The 21453-nt window shown below is 34.5% G+C and overlaps 1 protein-coding gene across 1 annotated transcript; it reads right to left on the minus strand.

Moving 5' to 3' along the window:
* Nucleotides 1-9868: 9868 nt before the first annotated feature.
* LOC145641856 (potassium transporter 8-like) lies at nt 9869-16325 on the minus strand. Its single transcript, XM_081692851.1, has 8 exons — nt 15938-16325; nt 15270-15756; nt 15084-15143; nt 12216-12476; nt 12082-12134; nt 11868-11991; nt 11516-11770; nt 9869-11318 (listed from the first exon to the last, which is right to left on the minus strand). Exons 1-8 carry the CDS (start codon nt 15971-15973, stop codon nt 10273-10275), a joined length of 2322 nt encoding a protein of 773 aa, XP_081548977.1. The 5' UTR covers nt 15974-16325; the 3' UTR covers nt 9869-10272.
* Between the last annotated feature and the right edge of the window lie 5128 nt (nt 16326-21453).

A 21453-nucleotide genomic window follows, 5' to 3' on the forward strand; every position in this document is an offset into this window, starting at 1 on the left:
TATACGTGAGGTCTTAACTTAGTCTTTGTTCGAGTCTAGTCACATGGTCATGACACGAGTCTTAACATTTCACCTACACTCACTAGTCTTAGCACACACTTTGTGTATAGTCACCATGACCATGTCTTAGGTTCATGCATGAGTCGGTTTTTTCTGTCATTTGAGTTGAGGGTACATTCTATTCCTAATTTTGTCATATCTCTCCATCTACATCATCTTTACATTCTCTACATGCTTTCCCCATATCACAAAATTCATTCTTCCAACCTCCTTCCATCTATTGCATGTTGAATAGAGTTTTAGTTAAATAATTAACAGTGAATATCCCAAATTTCCCTTTCTACAGTACTTGGTCAAGGAAAGAAGGGCGATTAATCAAGGATAACACCCTTATTCAAGTTCAACTTTTTGATAAACCATTCGGTCGAAAAAAGAAAAGCTAAGAAGATAATGACAATTCAAGAAGAAGTCAATGAGCTTAAGAAGCAAATGGCAGACGTGACTAAGGTGTTGAAGGCTTTAACCCTCCAAATCAATGACCCTGTGAAGCAACAACAAATGGAGCTTTTGCAAGAAAACTTGAGCAAAATATCCAATGACTATAGATTCCAGGGCATTTGCTCACAAGGGGTCTCGATGGACAAGGAGCTTCTTCCGCAAAAGTTTAATGCCAACAACATCCCAAAGTTCAAGGCAACTGATAACCCTTATTTTCATTTAAGAGCCTTTGAGACAATAATGAACATTAAGGGGATTGATAGGAAAGTCTTTCATTCCTTGTTTTCTTTATCTCTTGAAACCGTTTGTCAACTATGGTTCTTTTCCCTTGACAAAGAGAAAACCTCTTCTTGGGATTCCATAACAAACGCTTTCATAGATAGATATAAGTGCAACATCCAAGACGAAACAGACCACAGACAACTTGAGATGTTAAAACAAAAAATGAAAGGTTCACTTCTTTCTTCAACAAATGGAGGGACACTTCTGCTAATATGGTCAAGGTTCCCACTGAAAAAGAGTTTGTAAGGATGTTCATCAAGAACCTTCAAGAAAAATATGCAAAGCACTTAAAATACCAACACAACTTGAATACTTTTTAGGCTGTGTATAATATAGGCATTGACATTGAAGATGACCTTCTGAAAGATAATAGTGTGAGAGGAAAGAAGAACGACCATCCTTCTTCTTCCTCTCCCATTAACGAAGTACATGTTACGAACACCTGTAAATCACGAGTCCAAAGGTTGAAAAGAGTGTTCACTCCACTTGGTATGAGTTATGAAATATCTTTTGAAAAGCTACACCACAAAGGACTAGTCATGCCCATAGGACCTATCAAAGACCCAGTTCCAGAAGCTAGGCCACCTAAGTGGGATCCTAATAAACACTGCAAATATGACCAAGGAAAGGGTCACGACACTGTGGACTGTTGGAAACTTAAAGAAGCTATTCAAGATCTGATCGATGACAATAAAACTTGCGAGATTCTAGCCATCGCAGAAGATCAAACATCCTTCGATCCTTCACTTCTTATCACACCTATAGGTGAGCCCATGATCGAGATAGCTTATATAACCTCTCTTGATGAAGTGGCCATGATTGAGGAGGATGAAAGTATTTTCTTAGATAATACTAGGGAAAACTTGTCATGTCTAAAAGAGGATGTTCGAAAACTGCAAGATATCATTGCTATGCTCTTGAATATGGTAGAAGGACTAGCAAATCGGATGATGGTTATCGAACAAAATTCTCACCAAGGATTTAATGAAGAACTCAATGCTCCTAAGCCACGGGCAAAATAGACCATTGAAGAATACACACTAATAGGAATTACTTACAATGAAGCTTTTGACTGTCTTCACGATCAAGGTCTCATTCACCCCATTGGTCCCAGTCAAGACCCTCCGCCTGAGAAACGGTCTCCCAATTGGGACCCAAATTCTTATTGTCAATACCATAGAGGTCGTGGTCACACCACCGAAGTATGTTTTGCCTCAAAGATCGCGTTCAAGACCTCATTGATTCAAACCACCTTCATGTTCTTCTAAGCAACAAGAAGGCCAAGAATATTATTAATAGTAACAGTAGCTGGAAAGGAAAGAAGAACGACAATCCTTCTTCTTCCAATTCTACCTACTCGAACAACGTTAGCTTGGATGAGGTCCTTGCCATGAACAAACGAGAGCAAAAGAGAACCTTTACACCTATTGGCATAAGTTATGACACGGCATTCGATCTCCTTCATGCTAAAGGTCTCATAACTCCTATTGGACCTATTCAAGATCTCGCACCTAAGAAGAGGTTACCTAGTTGGAATCCAGATGAACACTGCAAGTACCATCAAGGTAGGGGTCATGCTACTGAGAGCTGTTGGAAGCTAAAAGAGGCCATCCAATATCTAATTGATAATAACAAGATCCCATTGCCTCTAGCTAGCAAGAAGACTGGGTGATGATAAGCACACGACAAGAGGCGAGCTTCAACGACAAGATTTCATAACCTCTTTTTTCTATTTCTTTTTTATTCTTCCTTTCCCCAATAAGTCTAGCATAGACACCTTCTATTTTTCTTAGATTTACTTTGTAGATTTTTTTTCTTTTTCCCCTTTTAATAAAATGAGCATTTCTTTTCTTGCATATGATTATCGCATCGCATTGCACAAAAAAAAATAAAAAATAAAAAAATTCATTGTCGAACTAAGCACAAGGTATACCAATGATGTGACGCACCCCTTGTAGCTACATCATATTACCTTTCACCCTTCAAATATACAATCCTTTTTTGATAAACCACTTTGAGCCTCGTCTAACGATAGACCTTTCATTTTTCAACACATATCTACCTAACCTTGGGATGGGATGGTGTGTAACTTATGCAATTTTCAATTTCTTAAAAAGCTAGAGTGATGTCAAAAGAACAAAATAAATAAAATAGCAAAAACAATAAAAGTGTACAAAAGGGCAAGTGTTCCAATGTCTTTGACATGAGCATGTCTTTGATATGAACACGTCTCATATTGCGTCTCTTATCGAGTGTTCAGTATTGTGCCTGAGAAACATGAATACCAAGTGAGTGATAGACTGCATGATCGGGATTGCCCACACTTATAAAAAAAATGCAAAAGCAAAAAAGAAAAAAAAAAGAGCAAAAATAAAAAAAAGAAAGAGCTCAAAAGTGAGAAAACTCAAGCATAAAAATACAAATATTCAAAAGCAAGGTTGCACACCTTGGGGGCTTATCTAGGGTCTTGAGCCTTTATCCCTTTCTTATTCAACCTTTAGCCTAACCACGTTACAACCCTTCTGTAGGGAATAATTTTCAAGCGTTAAACCCCTAGCTTGAACCCCACTGTGATCATACACTAAAGTACGGTGGCGTCCAAAAGGGAAGAAGATAGAGCAAAAGAGTCGCCAACAATTTTAGGAACTTGTAAACCATTCATAGGATGAAGGTTACACCCCTTAATGATCCAAGAGATCGTCAACTCCATAAGGTCTAGAACCAAATAAGGGTTCGGGGATGATGGTACAAATCCAACCTAAAAGAGATTGAACCTGCCCTAATAATAGGCCTCTACTTTATTCTGATCGTATTCATGTGCGCTTTTCGATTAACATGCAATCAATAGGATTAACCCTAAACCTGTTTATCTATGTTGGTTGAATATTTATGCACAAATAAACTATTATTGGCGATCACTTGAAATTATAATCATATTAACCCTAAACAAGATTATTAATTATCTTATTAAGCGTGATTACAAGTACAAATTCCCTTTAAACATGCATAAAAGGTGTGATCAAGCAATAAATAAAAATATCAAGCAACATAATAATATCATGAATAATAATTATAATAATAATAATAATTATTATAACAATAATAATAACCATCATTATAAAATTATAATCATAATCAAAACAATAATAATCATAAATGAAATAATCATCATCAAAATAATAATAATAATAATATTCATAATCATCATAAATTATAACAATTATAATCATAATCATGTTCATGTTAATATTAAAGCATAATAAAAATAGCAAGATCCTAGGCATGATACTAACAAGATTAATAACAAACTCTAGCATGTCACTAAGCAATAAAAATCAAATCTTTAGCCCTAACATGATACTAACAATCATAAGCATTAGGAAGAACATAGGAAGCATCACAACAATCATATTTAATATTAAAATTACCCTAGACATGATACTAGGAATATCATAATAACAATATAAACATGATTTCTACATCATAACATCAATAAAAACCATTAAAGTACTTACTTTGATGCTTCGTATCTCTTTCTAATAACAAAATACACACGTTAGTAACTTCAAGGAAAATAATAAACAAACAATTAAATTAAATAATTGAAATAAAGATTAAGAAAGTTTAGACTAGATTTGGGACCAAACCCTCAGAAATTAAACCTTTCACGTCTAGGGCGAAGGCAACTTCGAATATGGCTAGGTGTTTCTAAGTGTTGCGAATGCGGAATTTTGTATGTGAAAACAAAGTTTAGAAAAAGAAAGAGAGAGAGATGAAATAATCAAGAAAACTTGATGAGGATTGGTGAATGATTAAGAGAGAATTGGAGAATTAATGATTGCGAATGAAAACTGATTGTAGGTGAATGAAAACGGAGTTTTTAATACGTTATTTATAGAGAAATCAGCCAAAAAGATAAAATATCAAAATAGAGCACTTGGCGCACGCAAAATGAGGTTGGCGCCAGCAAAACAGAGCTGGCGCCAGCCCTGGCTAATTGGCGCCAGGCGCCAATAACTAGCGCCAGGCGCCAAGCCTGGTTCCAGGCGCCAATGCCTGGAGTCAGGCGCCAGGCCTATTTTTGACACGTTTTCGAAAATCAGATAAGTTTGCCGTACTGGAGGATAAAATCATATAATTTCCTCGAAAATGCTTTTTTATTCTAATTAAAACTCTGAAAAGTCAAAAGTCAATTTATCAATGCTAATTGAATTAGGAATGAAAAGAACCTTCTAGAATAATCTAAAAGACTAAAACCATTCCTAATTGCATTAGGAATGATAAATCATATTAGGCCCTCCCCAAGATCATTGGGCCGTATATAAGGCTCAAACTGGGCCTAGTTCAGTAAATTGGCCATAACTTCCTCAATATTTATCGGAATTGGGCTTATAATATATCGTTGGAAAGCTCTTGTCAAGCCCCATCCAACTACACTACTATTGGAACCATATCATGGACCAACTAAACTGGATTGGCTGTTTTCTTAAACTAAGTTTTCAAAAACAGAGAGAAGAGAAAAGAAATTAAAACTTTCCGCAACACTAGACTATCCACACTTTCACTTCATTTGATTATGATTCGACGCGAAAGGGATTCATCACTGGGTTTGGTTTTGGGAAGACACAAATGGGTGTCTACACCTTCAAAAGACCTCTGTGAGGTATACACACTTGTCCGAGGTTCGGCTAGAGCTACGTTTGGCCTGATTCCTAACGAATACGTAGGCAACCTCACATCGAGGTACGGCCGTAATAAACATGCATTTATATTCACATTCACACTCACATCATGATCATACCAAGGGATCCCATATGCTCATCCCTATCTACTTAGAGCTAGAATTGGGGGCTTGATCCTTACATTATTAGCCTACCCAGCCTAAGAGTCACCACCATTTGACTCTTTTCAATATATCTTTCCATACACTTAGCCTTTGCGGCCTAACCTTAGTGTCACTTTCACACACTGCACATATACATGACCAAATATACTTCCCTTAGGAACCCTTTGTCATGAAATCTTAACACAACGCTGAAGCATGCCTTGTCATATCAACATCAATCATAATTGCATCACAAAGTATGAAGTACTTAGCCTCCACGCCTAAGTTACCTAAATACTTTCATTACCGAGTCAACTAGGATAGTCTAAGACGTTACAATCCTTGTACTATGAGAGACAACATTAACAGATTAAGTTCATTCAACATGCACCTTCAAAAACTTCGATTCTTTTTCGCGTTTTTTTTTTCAGGAGAAAGTTGGTACCCTCCACAAAAATGACGGAAATTTTTTGCTTTTTTGCATTTTCGAGTCGCACGATCACAATACAATGCACACACGAGTCATGAGTCACACGTGTCAATTCACCTTGGGTCAACCTCAAGTCAGCTAGTCACGTTGAGTCAACCTTAAGTCAGTCTGTCACGTTGAGTCAACCTCAAGTCAGTCAATCACCTTAGGTTAACCCTAAGAAAAAAAACATCAAGCCTTAGGTCAACCCTAAAAAAAGCACTAGCAAAGTCTTTTGGCAATCTTTTTATTTTTTACAGGATACAACTATTTAGCAAATCTCTTGTTCGCAGCCTACCGAACGATCGCAACAAACATTCAAGTATCAAAGCTCTATTGTTCGAAGACGCGTGGAAAATCCTTTCAAGCTCCTTTGTTTAGAGACGCGTGGACATATAAAAAAAAAGCTCTTTTGCTAAGAGACGTGTGGGCACATTATTCAAAGCTCTTTGTTCAGATACGCGTGGACATATCATCAAAGCTCTGTTGTTCAGAGACGCGTGTATATATCAAAAGCTCTTTGTTCAGAGACGCATGTACATATCATCAAAGCTCCTTTGTTTAGAGATGCGTGAACATATCCAAAAAGCTCTATTGTTCAGACGAGTGAACATCAAAACAGCAAGATGGCGTTCCCTAACTTGTGGAAGGTTGTCACAACAGCAAAATGCAACAATCCGGTTACTCTCAGAGACGTGTGATCGACGGTGCAAGATACGCGTTTCTTAACTCTCTTATCTGTTTTAACTAATACTAGTTTGCATGTATCAGTGTTACAAGAGTGATTTAGGATTGCAGATCGATCTGAATCATTCTCCGTCCCTATCGATACTTTGACTTTTGTTTTCGAAACTTGCGTTTCTCCAAACTCAGTCAAAGTGAGGGCTTTTGTAGAAACCCAAATGTGTCTCCCCAAAACCAAACCCACTGATGAATACCTTTCACGTCATTTGACTATCGAATAAAGTGAAAGTGTGAAAAGTCTAGTGATGAGGATGTTTTTATTAAAATATCTCTTCTTTCTGTTTTTGAAAATATTTCTTTTCTTACCTTATTTATGAAAAACGTGCATTCCAATTTAGTTTGGTCCATGATAAGGGTCCAATAATAGTGCAGTTGGATAGGGCTTAAAAAGATCTTTCAAACGATATATTATAAGTCCAATTCCAATGAATAACGAGGAAGTTATGGCCAAAATACTAAACTAGGCCTGGTTTTGTTTTTATATGCGCCCAAATGATCTAGAGGAGGGACTATTATTAATTATCATTCCTAAAGCTATTAGGATTAATTATACTCTTCTAGAATATTCTAGAAGGTTCTCTTAAATCCTAATTAATTTAATAAAACTACTCTTTTTAAGAATCCTTGTTTTGTACGAAGTGGAATATATTCAGATTTTACTTTCGTGCCTCATAATATTTATCCAAATCTTACATGGTTGGATAGACCTTGAAATTATCTTTCCATTGATATATTATAATATTAATTCCGAGCTATAACGAAAAAGATATGAATGAGATATGAAACTCTATCAAAAACTGACACTCTTCCACTATTTCGGCCATATCTTTTTGTCTACAAAAGATTTTAATTTCAAGTGGGTTGAAAAGTAGACTTCAAGTGCTTTCCAACGACATATTATATGACTTATATGGAATTCTGGATCAAAATATATGATAAATACAAATTCTGCAAAAACTGTCTTGCAGCACCGGACTACAAGCTTGTCGCCTGGCGACAGACCCTGTCGCCTGGTGACATCTGGCGACAGGTCATGTTGTTGGCGACAGAGGCGTGTTTTATTCTTTTCGAAACTCTGATTCTTTTCTATCGATTCCGGCTGATTTTCATTGTAAATAGCATCCTTAGACCTCCGTTTTTAAATAATCAACTCTCAACCAAAAACTCTCTAATTCTCTTCTCTCTCTAAGATAAAGTTTATTCTCTCTCTCCCTCTTTTCTAAGCCTAGTCTTGTACAAACACAATTCCTCATACATTAGCACTAGACATACCTAGCATTGTTCGAAATTGTCTTCGCCCTATACGTGAAAGGTGTAGTATTTCTGAGGGTTTGGTCCCAAATCTAGTCTAAACTTTCTTAATCTATATTTTCCTTGAAGTTCTAACGTGTCTATTTTGTTATTAGAAAGAGATACGAGGCATCCAAATAAGTACTTTAATTGATTTATTGTTATTATAATATAGAAATCATGTTTAGTTTTTTATTTTGATTCCTAGTATCATGTTAGGATTCTTTTCTTAATTTGATGTTTAGAATGACAACAATAACTTCCTATTATCATGTTTAAGGTAAAGTTATAATATCAAATATGTTTATTATGATTTCTGTAATACTTTCTATTTTCTTTCTTAATATTCATGTAAGTATCATGTTAGGGCTATATATTTGATCTTTATTGTTTAGTGACATGCTAGGGTTTGTTATTAATTTTGTTAGTATCATACCTAGGATCTTGCTATAAATATTATGCTTTAACATAATTATGATTATTGTTGTGTCGAATTATATAATTTAACGTAATTCGTTAATTAGCAAATTGTTTAATGTAATTTGTTAGTTTACAAATTGTTTAACGTAATTTGTTAATTTACGAATTGTTTAACATAATTTGTTAATTTACAAATAGTTTAACATAATTTGTTAATTTACGAATTGTTTCACGTAATTTGTTTATTTATGAATTGTTTTACGTAATCTGTTAATTTACGAATTATTTCATGTTATTTGTTGATTGACGAATAACTTATATATAATTTGTTAATATCATGTTGCTTGATACTTATTATGATTTATTGTTTGATCACACTTTTTATGCATGTTTAAAGGGAATTGGTACTTGTAATCACGCTTATATAAGATAATTAATAATCTTGTTTATGGTTACTTTGACTATAATTCAAGTGATCGCCAATAATAGTTTTATTTTTGCATTAATATTCAACCAACATAGATTAAACAGGTTTAGGGTAAACCTAATGATTGCATGTTAGTTAGAAAACGCACATGAATACGAGAAAAAAAAGTAGAGGCCTATTATTAGGGCAGGTTCAATCTCTTTTAGGTTGGATTTGTACCTTCATCCCCGAACTTCCATTCATAGTTCCAGACCTAGTGGAGTTAACGATCTCCTAGATCGTTAAGGGGTGTAACCTTCACCTTGTGAACGGTTTACAAGTTCCTAAAACTTGTTGGCGACTCTTTTGCTCTAGCTTCCTTCCCTTTGAACGCCACCATCCTTAAGTGTATGATCACAGTGGGGTTCAAGTTTGGGGTAATGCTTGAAATATTCTCTAAAACTAGTCTTAGGCTTTCTAAACTTATTCCCTTGCATTTCTTGATCTTGCAAAAACAAAACTTGGAGTACCTATTACGGAGTACCTTTTTTTTTTTTTGGAAGAAACTTTTTACCTTTCTTGTTCTTCACTCTTGACCTGATTGGCCTTCCATGCTTTTTTTTGGAAGAAATTTTTTCCTTTCCGGTTCTTCACCCTTGACCTGATTTGCCCTCCATGCTTCCTCGACATGACATAGAACATGAAGGTATAGTATGGTGGAAATAACTGCATCTGTTCTATGTTCAAAATTCATGGAGTCATCTTCATTGGAACATACGGATTCCATTTCAGCAATTTTAAAGATAATCTAATATGTATATTTACAGTAAAATTTGTATATCATTAATCATAAAACTCATAATAATGCAATTCAAACTCACTAGATCTTTCAAAAAAAAAAAAAAAAAAAAAAAAAAAAAAAAAAAAAAAAAAAAAAAAAAAACTTACTAGAAATATATTTGGATAAAAAGAAAAAAAAAATCACAATTTTTATAATGTTCTATTATTGTTTTTTTTTTTTTTTTTTTTTTTTTTTTTTTTTTTTTTTTTTTTTTTTAACCCTCTCTTTTTTGGATGCAAATTATTGTATGTTCTATTGGGTGCATGATACACACCATACTCTAGAGTGTAGGATCTTAGTGTAACATAATTGAGGAACTAAGAGGGCACCACCACAAAGGCAGCATACACAAACTGGCAAAATTTAGTGTGTATTCTGAGTTTGATAGCAACAATTTAGGACAACATAAAACTGGATTTCGGTTGAACATGTACATACACAACCCAGTATGAACAAAGTGTCATGCAGAAGATAGCTAACTTGTTTCACCTACAAAATCAGACGTGGGACACCATTCCGACCTCCAGCGTCGAGGCATGAGGAACACTAATTGCATAAGTAGGAGTCCTAGAGTTTCTCCTCAGGAAGTCATAACCATAATTGATCGCCATTTTCTTAATAAAACTCGAACCACTCTTGGCTCTCACGTATGAGTGTCCTAATATGAAAACCATCCCAGATTCCCTTGCCTCCATTAGCTCATGCAATTCTTCTTGTGCCTCGCGATCAATTTGTGGAGTCTCAGGGACAACGAACCTTACCCTCTTCCTCGGCCTATCCAAAGAGTCACTTTTTTGGAGCTCAGATGTGCCAACTATCTCGGTGTTATCTTCTTCATCTTCAGACAATTTAACTCCTCGCTTAGTTGAGAAAGACCCTACAACAGTTAGGTTTTCCTCATCCTCGTCTTCTTGATTGTTTTTGCCATCAGGCTTTTCTGAACGAATGAATTCTGCTATGCTACAAACAAGATCCTTCTCAAATTCAACCTCATCCTTATGATGATCACGATAACCATATCGAGCAATACACCTATAAATATGATACTCCTTGGGGCCTATTCTTCCAACAAGGAAGCGTTCTTCAGACTGAACATGAGGAACAGGCACATACTTTATGCAAAGGAAGACTAGCACTTGATGGAATGCTGGAAGGTTGGTAACAAAGTGAGAGAAAATGGCAGGTATGCCAGACACAAGCTCGGTTTGTATGAGACCAATTCCACGTACTCGGACAATTCCTAGATTAGGACTCAGATCAAGGAGCCAGTTGATGGGAACCTTGTTCTGAACATCAAATTCATACTTCTTGCGTGTGCCATAATGCCATGTATACATTACCATCAGAAAGATGAAGGACAAGGCAATTGGAACCCAAGCCCCTTCACGGAACTTTATAAGGGATGCAGAGAAGTAGAGTGCTTCTATTGAACCAAAGAAGAATATAAACCCAATAGCAAGAAATATACTTTTTCCCCAGCATAATACAATAACCAGAGACATCAGGCAGGTGGTTACCAGCATCACTGTTATGACTGCCAAACCTATTCCAGAGAATAATCATTATGAGAACTAACTCATCTTAAGCAGAAGGTGTCGATATTTTTTGTAAAAAAAAAAAAAAAAAAAAAAAAAAAAAAAAAAAAAAAAAAGAGAGAGAGAACTAAGTCTTGTATTACTAATTCCAGCAAGGAAACTATACAAGGAACAAAATACGAGCTGAAAAAATCACAGAAATTACCTGATGCATTCCCCAAGTGTTTTGTGTCTCTGAAACCAACAGTAACAGCAAGACACAACAGCATCAATATCCAGTTAATCTCGGGGATGTAGATTTGGCCATGTCTTTCAGAGGATGTATGAATTATTCGAACTCTAGGAAAGCAGCCCAACGCAGAACATTGTTTGATGATTGAGAATGTTCCTGTGATTACAGCTTGGCTTCCTACGACTGCAGCAAGAATGGCTATACCCAGAACTGGCCATCTTATCTTTTCTGAATCAATCCCCCAATATTTTACATATAATTAGATACCCTCTACATAAACTCTAACTCTCTTAATTATACGATCAAAAGATTTATACAAACTTACCAGGTACAGACACATAAAATCCAATCCTGTAGTCACTTTGTAGAGAATGATGCTTAGAAAGGTAAGCAGCTTGTCCCATGTATGCCAAGATCAAAGATGGATACACAATAAAACTGAAAGCAATCTGTAAACAAGACGACGTCTCAGCAACAAGGTAGCAAAACAGAACAAGAAATGAAAACAACAAAAGAAAATTATTGCTATGAGCATATACTTGAATAGACAACTGGGAGAAGTGTCCGAGATCTGCAAACATAGCTTCCGAACCTGAAGCAGATATAACTCAATATTAGATAAATCTGAAGTCATCAGTGGTGGATAAGTGAAGACATCAAAACTTCTCTTTACCTGTCATGCATAGCAGGATGCCACCCAAAGACATCCACCCGCCTCTCTGGGTTTTTCTCAAAAACTTGTACATATAATATGGAGAGAGAGCTTGATATACATGGGGATTCCAATGCACAATGTTGTACACACCAATCGCACTGATGCATATAAGCCATGTGATTACAATTGGTGCAAATAGAATCCCTACGCGATGAGTCCCATAATGTTGGAGGGCAAACAAACAAATTAATATGACACATGCAACTGGAACTTCTATATCTGCAAAAATTAGAATTTAATGAGTTGGTAACTTTGAACTCACATCACTGAACATCTGTTCGTCACAATTTTAAGATCAAACTTTGGCATCACTCAGTATTAAAGTCAACATACACTAGATTGATTAATCTATAAGCATAAAAAGAAGGATGCAGAAAAGATGATGAACAAAGTTGGGAAAGAAAATTCAGTAAAGTTTGTGAAAATTAATGCAGACAAAGGCTAGCTTAAATCTTAACAAGGGACTAAATTCCGGGCTCTGTGAATTCTGTCATAAATGAAAGTTCGTATTAGATACTGACTATCGAAAATATCAAAATCAAGCTACTTTGAACTCCTTGAATGCCATACACAGAATTATTGCTTATAAGAGCCTAGAAACCGAATGCCAGGCTAACATCAACCTCCCCTGGTGCCTTTCATAAGCTCCCACCTTGGTAAGGGGAGGAAATTCACATGATAACATAAATGCATCCATTGCAATTATATGTTTTTAATCAACCTTCCAAGTTGCAATCGACAAACAATAATCTAACAATTTCAATGTATATTATTTTAGCCCAACAAATTAAAAGTTCAAAAAATATTAAATATTTGATTTTGTTAAAAATCAATTAGCACTGATTTATATGAATTTAAATATTCAAATTAAAGCTACAAAACAGCTACATTATTGCAGTCACATAAAAACATAGAATCTTATGCACATCATAGCACAGCGTTTTGTTCAATGGAACGGCTATGGCAATGGACTGTTTTCTCTATAAAAACAAACTAAAGCATATCACACAACATGAGAAGATGTTAATTATGCTTGACATAGATAAAGACCTAGGCCCGTAAAAAAAAATTATACACAAGCAAAGGACACAATCGATGCTCTTTATGAATGCTGATATAGATTCAATGAACGCGCCATTTTCAGAATAATTGACAAATGAATAAGTTAATGTAACGATTCCCTTTAATAATTAAGATAAATAGTGTCCAGAATCTTCTTTTGTCGTCAAGATGCTACAATCTGATAAATTATTGAAAGATAAGCACTGGAGAAGTAAAGTTAGCAACGATAGTTAAAAAAACAAGTTTCAGCAACTAAAGAAGGCATTGAGGCAATCCACCATTATCAGAATATCACAACAATAACATGATGGATTAACGGTAATGGAATATAATATAAGCAATCACAGAAGATGTAATAAAATAATTATAGATTTGGAACATGTAGGGCAACACTTGACTAGTTCTTTTCAAACAACTTTTTGTTGATGCTCCATTTTTCAATCTCCAATCACGTTCCATTAGCCATGGCAAAGAAAAGAGACAGCTTAACCAGCATTATTAATATAATATGTACGCGAAAATAAAGTTGAAATCTACAAGCCAAATGTATTAAACATTATCTAGTTAATATAAGGCCAGATAGAATATTTGATGTCCATTCAATTATAGAGAAGTCAGTATAAATAATCAGATTAGTAGTCAAAATTAACGCGACCATATAAACCTTCCTTAGATGCAACTCTAATCCATTCTTTGTCCCCTTTTTTCTATTCATTTCCATGCATTTCCTCTTAAACTTATTACAACAGTTTCTCCGTGAAACAAAATTGTTCTGTCTTATAGTCGAGGTCCATGATTCTTCTTCATTTCATCTTAGAAACTGATGTCAAACCCTCAACATTTTAATACGAGTATGACATCTAGAAACTTCCTTTTGATATAAAAATATTGAATTTTTGCAGTAGCTGAGGTAGAACTCAAACACATACATTGTCTACACGACAACCCAATTACGAGTAACAAAGGTCAAGGTGGTAGGTGACAAAAAACCTTCACGGGAAAAGTTAGACACCAACTAAATTCATGAAAACTAACATAATCCATCAAAATCAATTTTGCCTTTTAAAATACAGTATTCTGTATTTATATATTTGTGAGCCAAATTCCAATTAAACTACCAATTTTTGACCAAACAATGACCAAAAAATGATTAATTGCAATCAAACCCACAAAAACTATTATTCATATGAACATGTCATTTCACAATGTGAACTGAAACTTCCTTTTGTGCATGAGATGGCTAATTAGGCAAGCATCATAATAATAATAGAGCAAAAGTCTATCTTGAACATGATTTCCTTGGACCCACCACAGTGTGCATCTGTTTAAAAATTATTTTTTTCATGGTTTATACTACTAAGTATAGGTAACACATGATTTTGCTAATTCCAAACCAAGAATATAAAACCTAATAATCATTAACTTTTATTGAATTTTATTCACAAACTTTTTACATGGTTAAAAAAAATGCAAAGAAAAATAAAATCACAAAATCATCATGGTTTGAAGAAACTAAAAATGAACAAATTCCACCATCCTATGTAAATTTAAACTTTATGTCCTGTTATTATACATTGGCATATATGATATATCATATCATGGAAAACAATATTGCTAACAGTCAAATTCTATTCTAATCAATGTTGTTCAATGTATGTTAAAATCCCAAAAAGATTCCCGATAATTAGAAACATTCAGCCATCATTCTATCTTTCAATTTGTTATCTAAAATGAAATTTAACCAAAAATAGATCACCAACTCACACTCATGATGCGCCCGGGCTGTAGTAAGAGAGAGCTCCAAACCAGAAACAGCTGAGAAAACTGCAACCCACAAAAATAAACTTGTGAGAAATTACTCCTCCGGCCCTGATTAGTTGTCTCATCGATAACATAATTTGAACCGGTAATGTGACAACTCCGAATAACACCGAAAAAATAGTAAATTACCTGAAATTGCAGGTGTAAGAACTCCATCACCAATAACCATACAAGTACCAATAAGAGCTAAAATCAATAAGACCTTATGCAAAGTCTTATGCTTCTCTAATGTCGATTTCAAGCCAGAATTAGCATTTTTATCAGGAGATATGAAATCATCCTTCTTATAAGCAGAAAGTTCTTCATCAACAATCTGGCAATTAGGCAAAGAACTAACACGGGCGTGTCGACATAACAAAGAATACAAAGCAAATGTACCTCCTTCACCATTATCATCAGCTCTAAGTACAATAAAAACATACTTAAGCAATGGGATTAATGTTAACGTCCAAAAAACAAATGACAAAACCCCATAAATTTCTTCGTTTGTATCAGAATGATGAATATCTTCAGCAAATGCACTTTTGTAAACATATAATGGGGAAGTGCTTAAATCACCATAAACAACTCCTAAGCTTTGATATGCTAGAGTCAAAACTGTTCTCCAAGATTCCTTCTGCAAAACAAATTCCAAAACACCATTAATCAATCTTTTGTCAGAAAAAATAAATTATCACTTCCCCTTACAGCACAATCGCCGTTAAACAGGAAGTGCATTTAGAGACAGAAGAAACAGCGGTAAGTAACTATAATGGGTCCTACAATAAGAGACAATGAGAATTGTACAGATGTCCTACCTTGAATGGGTTATTGTTGTTTGATTCTAGATCCATAATTCTCTGTTCATGGAAGTTGAAAGTAGAAAATAAAAATGACCCGGATGCTAAAATAGCTACCTTAGTTCAAACAAGTTGGAAAAAATCAGAAATTCAAGGAAAAAATTATGTTTGGGAATAATATAGATCAAATAGGTAGTAATATTATTATAATTATTAATTAATAATAATAATACTAGGAATGGGAGATCAAACAAGAACAATAACAGAAAGAAAGAGCAAAGGAATGAAATGGAAGGAAAGGCGGTTGGAGTAAGTCAGTGATAGACAATAATGATAAGGAGAGAGAAATGAATTGAAGAAGAATGTGAGGAGAGAGAAAGAGGAGGGAAAGAGTGTTTTTATGTAATTTGCGCTTATTTTAAGCTAGCACGCATTATGTAATACTTCCCCATTCTATTAATATTGCAACAAAAGACTTTTTGCACTATTCATCACTCTTGTTTAACCATATAATATGAGTTATACGTTAAGCAAAATATAATAAAGTGGGATATTGTTGGATTCGTCTTATAAAATACTTTCACAATATAAAGTTTTTATATTTTTTACTCTTACACAATAATAGATATTTAGCATATAAAATGTCTTTTGGGATGCGTAATTTTCTCCATATTGCAATATTAACAGAACGGAGAAAGTATTGTAATGGAGTGTAATGTAAAGTTTTAAAAAAAATTAAAAATTAAAAATTTTGGAGTTTTGGTGGGGTTATGCTTATTTTCTGACACGATTTATTCATTGGGCCGGTGTTTTGCTGTATATGGGAGTACTAAACTTTTTTAAATGGTGTGAAATTTTATTGTGTATAATTTTTTTGTATTTTTTCATATTTAGTGGTTTCTAATCAAGTTGATTGATGTGGATTATTGAGCTAAGAAGTAAGGAGGGAGTATAGTCTTGTTATTTTCAAGGAGGGGTGGGTTGAGATATGGTGAGTCAGCTTAGGATGGGCCTGGAATGGGTTTGGACCACTTTTAGCCCACATGTCATGATGGCACGTATCATTAACCCAATCTAAGTTTTAAATTTACTTTTTTTTTAGTTTTTTTAAGTGTTATATTTTGATTGATATATAGTTTTAGATAATTAAATTACCTTAAATAAAATAAGAAGCAAGATCAAGTTCAGTAGTAAGCTAATTGTTAAATTAGCTTGTCATGCCACATATGATTTCAAACTAACTCATAGCTATTTTGTGCCCCAATGTTTAACTACTTGCTTGCTAATTAAATAAGCTTGACTGAAGTCTTAAAAAATTATAAAAGAAGTTATTAATGTGAAAGGAAAGAAATAATAAAAAAAAAAGGAGAAAGATATATTATGAAGTTGTAGCTTTAGAATATAAAAGTGTTTGTAACAAAAAACAAATAAAGAAAGTGTAACACTTATAATAACATGGTCGTAATTGGTAAGTATAACACTTATTAAAACATGGATTAGAGTACTTGACATGATACGACACGATAATCTTAAAATAGATATTGGGAAGAGAATAACAACAAAATATAAAAAGAGAAATATGAAGATAAAAAACAGGAAAAAAAGATACAATGACAGCTATATACTGATCTAAGACCTCTCCAACTCCCCCCCCCCTCCAACCCCCCTCCCCCCCCCCCCCTCTCTCTCTCTCCTCCTTTAAGGCCTTATTCTCTTTAGCTTAAGCAAATTCTCTTCACCTATTTCTTTGCCTCATTTGAATTTTCACAATAGTTAAGACACGTCTAAAAACTTATATATCTTCAATTCTGTATATGTAAAATTACTAAAACTTGTATTAAAATATATAGAATAGACAAATCCAACTAGTTTCCATATGTTTTCACAATTTCATATACACTAACCAGAATTTATAGTCACAGTTTTAAGTACTAATTGATTAGTACTTAGTATCTCTCTCTCTAGTAAAAAAAAAAATTTAACAAAAATAAGTTAACTAAAATAAGATATTGTTCTTGCCAGCTTTTTTTTTTTACTAATCTGAAATGTTATTGTGGAACTTAAATTATAATGAAATAAAACAATATTTATAATTTAAATACTGTTAGTAAATGAAAACTTAATTTTGCTGAATGTAAATTATCTTAACTAATTAAAACTTATTTTATTAACTTGGTCTTACTTTGCTAAACATGACTTATTTTTACAAAACGTAACTTTATTATACTAAACTTAGCTTACTATTATTAAACAACAATTATTTAGACTTAAGTTACTATTATCAATATATGATAATAACTCTTAATTTAGAAAAACCATAGTATTTAAGAAAAATCTCAAATTACTTACATAATGTTTCATATTAATATACTGATAATTTGTAAATAATTTCTTAAAATTAATATCTATTTTGCTACCAATAGGAATACATGAAATTGATGGAAATTAGGTAAAATTTAGAATATTAATTATCACTTAATAACAAGTCTCTAATTTCAATTTAAAACCCAAAATGATGAACATCATCTTATAATTAACCATAATTTCATATATTAGGTACCTAATTTTGTGTTTTGGTTGTATAATTTGGATTTGCAATCAAAAAATTGAAGAACATATGGTGAAAAAAAAGATAAGATAAAAAAAAAAAAAAAAAAAAAAAAAAAAAAAAAAAAAAGAAGGTTCATTGGTAGGGCCTGCAACGATGTTATACTAGAGGTTTTGAAAATTGTTGATGGAAAATTTTAACATATTTATAAACAGTTGTTGGTAAGATGGAAATAATAACATTTTAATTGATAATTCATATAATATAAATAATAGTATGTGGCTATTGTCAAAATTTCCTTTAAAATAAGTAGCCTTGAATAACAAATATAAAAAGAATTTGTAAAAATAAGTTTTGAACAACGAAAATAATTTAATTTCTATAAAAATAATTAACGTTAAGGAGAATGTTTTGGGGTTTTTTCTTCCCTTAGGAGAGTTACAGCTCACAGACTAGGTCCAAGCCGCCTGTATCTGCAAAACTACGAAACTACGGATGTTTGGTGGTCCGCCTTTGACGGTTAAGTTACTACAGGAACGAAGTAAAAAAGTGCGGAAAGTAAATATCTTCTCGGTTTCCGAGATTAGGTGTTTTTTCTATTTTCGAGAATAATAAATGAAGTAATGATTGTAAGGTGCCCAAATAAATGGGGGAATCTCCCAATTTATAGGAACTTAGAAATGTGTGCCCTGTTCTAAGGTTTGATGACTTAAGATCCTGGGCTTTGCCGTTTTGCGGCTACCTCAGGAATTGGGCCTTGAAGGCCGCCAATTCCTGAGGGCTTATCTACTTGACACGTGTCAGCCCCTTGGGAGGTGCACTTGGAGACCTTTTCAGGTGACCTGTGTCGCTCTCTCATTGGGCCATGTAGCGGGGTAGAAATACTCTAATCATTTGCCCCGCACGAGGGTGACATGGCATGCCATGTGACGCCTGTGATAAGTGTCAGCTAGGCATTGGTCCAGCTTTTTATCGTATACCATAGGTAAAAGTGCGGGTTTTACCCTAAATTTTTCACCCTTTTATAAATAGGAGTTGACCCCGGCCCCTCTCCATTTCGAACGCTTACGGAAAAACTTTGAGAGAGAATCTTTTACTTTGAGAACTTGTACGTCCTTTTCTGGGAAAGCATCAGCCACTCATGATCTAGTCCGCTTGTTCACCAGACGTCCAAGACTTTCAAGTGGCTCTTTGTACCTTCACTTGTAAGGTAACCGTCTGTTTTCCATTCCTTTTATTTTATTTTTGTCTCTTTTCTTTTGAAAAATGGTTTATGTAGGGAATATTTCAAGCATTACCCAAACTTGAACCCCACTGTGATCATACACTAAAGTACGGTGGCGTCCAAAGGGAAGGAAGCTAGAGCAAAAGAGTCGCCAACAAGTTTTAGGAACTTGTAAACCGTTCACGAGGTGAAGGTTACACCCCTTAACGATCCAAGAGATCGTCAACTCCAATAGGTCTGGAACCATGACTGGTAGTTTGGGGATGAAGGTACAAATCCAACCTAAAAGAGATTGAACCTGCCCTAATAATAGGCCTCTACTTTATTCTGATCGTATTCATGTGCGCTTTTTGACTAACAGGCAATCAATAGGTTTACCCTAAACCTGTTTAATCTATGTCGATTGAATATTAATGCACAAATAAATCTATTATTGGCGATCACTTGAATTATAATCAAATTAACCCTAAACAAGATTATTAATTATCTTATTAAGCGTGATTACAAGTACCAAATTCCCTTTAAACATGCATAAAAGGCGTGATCAAGCAATAACAATATAATATCAAGCAACATGATAATAATCAATTAATCATCATCAAAATAATAATAATAATATTCATAATCATGTTCATGTTAAAAATAAAGCATAATAATAGCAAGATCCTAACAAGATTAATAACAATCCCTAGCATGTCACTAAACATTAAAAATCAAAGCTTTAACCCTAACATGATACTAACATGAATATTAGGAAGAAAAAATAGGAAGCATCATAGAAATCATAATTGTCATATTTGATATTAGAAATTTTTAGTTGTTACCCTAAACATGATACTAGGAAGATCAAAGCACCCTAACATGACGCTAGGAATCATAATAACAACCTAGCATGATTTCTGTTTTGGGTGTTTTTGTCCCTCGGGAGAGTTACGTCACAAAGTCTGATCCGGCCGAGCTGTACCTGCAAAATAACGGAGACTCCGGGTGGTTGGAGCTCCGCCTCCGACGGTCAAGTTAGTAACTTGAAGGGAGAAAAAGGTGCGGAAATTTAGGTAGGGATCTGCTCGGATTCCAAGCTCAGGATGTCTCTATCAAAGAGTAAAATGTGTAATAAATGATAAAACGTGCCCTCAAAAAGAGGGACATCTCCCTATTTATAGGGTCCTTGGGAATTGTGCCCCTGATTAGGTCACTGTACCCTAATCAGTGGTGGGCTGCGCCGCTTTGCGGCTTTCTCGAGATTTGGGCCTGAAGGCCGCCTTTTTCCCTTAATTTCTGGAGTGACACGTGTCAAGCAGGGATTGGTCCACTTTGGGCCATCCTGAGGCTGACACGTGTCATCCTCTAATTGGACCACATGGCGGGGTAAAATTACCCTAAACATTTGCCACTCACAGATGTGACGTGGCACGCCACGTGGCATCTGTGACACATGTCACGCTCCGGTTGGTGGTAATTTTACCATAAAGAAGTAATCGTTCACCTTCCGAGTAAATTACGGAAATGCCCCCGTATTTACCCTCTATATATAGCCGTTTTACCCTCATTATTTTGTACACTTACAAAAACATTATAGAGAGAAAACTTTGAGAGAGCAGAAGTCATCCGTCTGAGTCAGACGCAAGGAAGAGAGCTCGTTTTCCACCGACCCAGCCGGATCCGCCTAGTTTCAGATTTAACTTCAAAAGGTACCGTCTCTGCCCCTCTCAGCTCTTTTTCTTTTTTCACCGCTTGTAAATATTTCTTGCAATAAATGGA

This window comes from Chenopodium album, chromosome 8 (assembly GCF_948465745.1).
Source record: "Chenopodium album chromosome 8, dcCheAlbu1.1, whole genome shotgun sequence".
NCBI classification, from domain to species: domain Eukaryota; kingdom Viridiplantae; phylum Streptophyta; class Magnoliopsida; order Caryophyllales; family Amaranthaceae; genus Chenopodium; species Chenopodium album.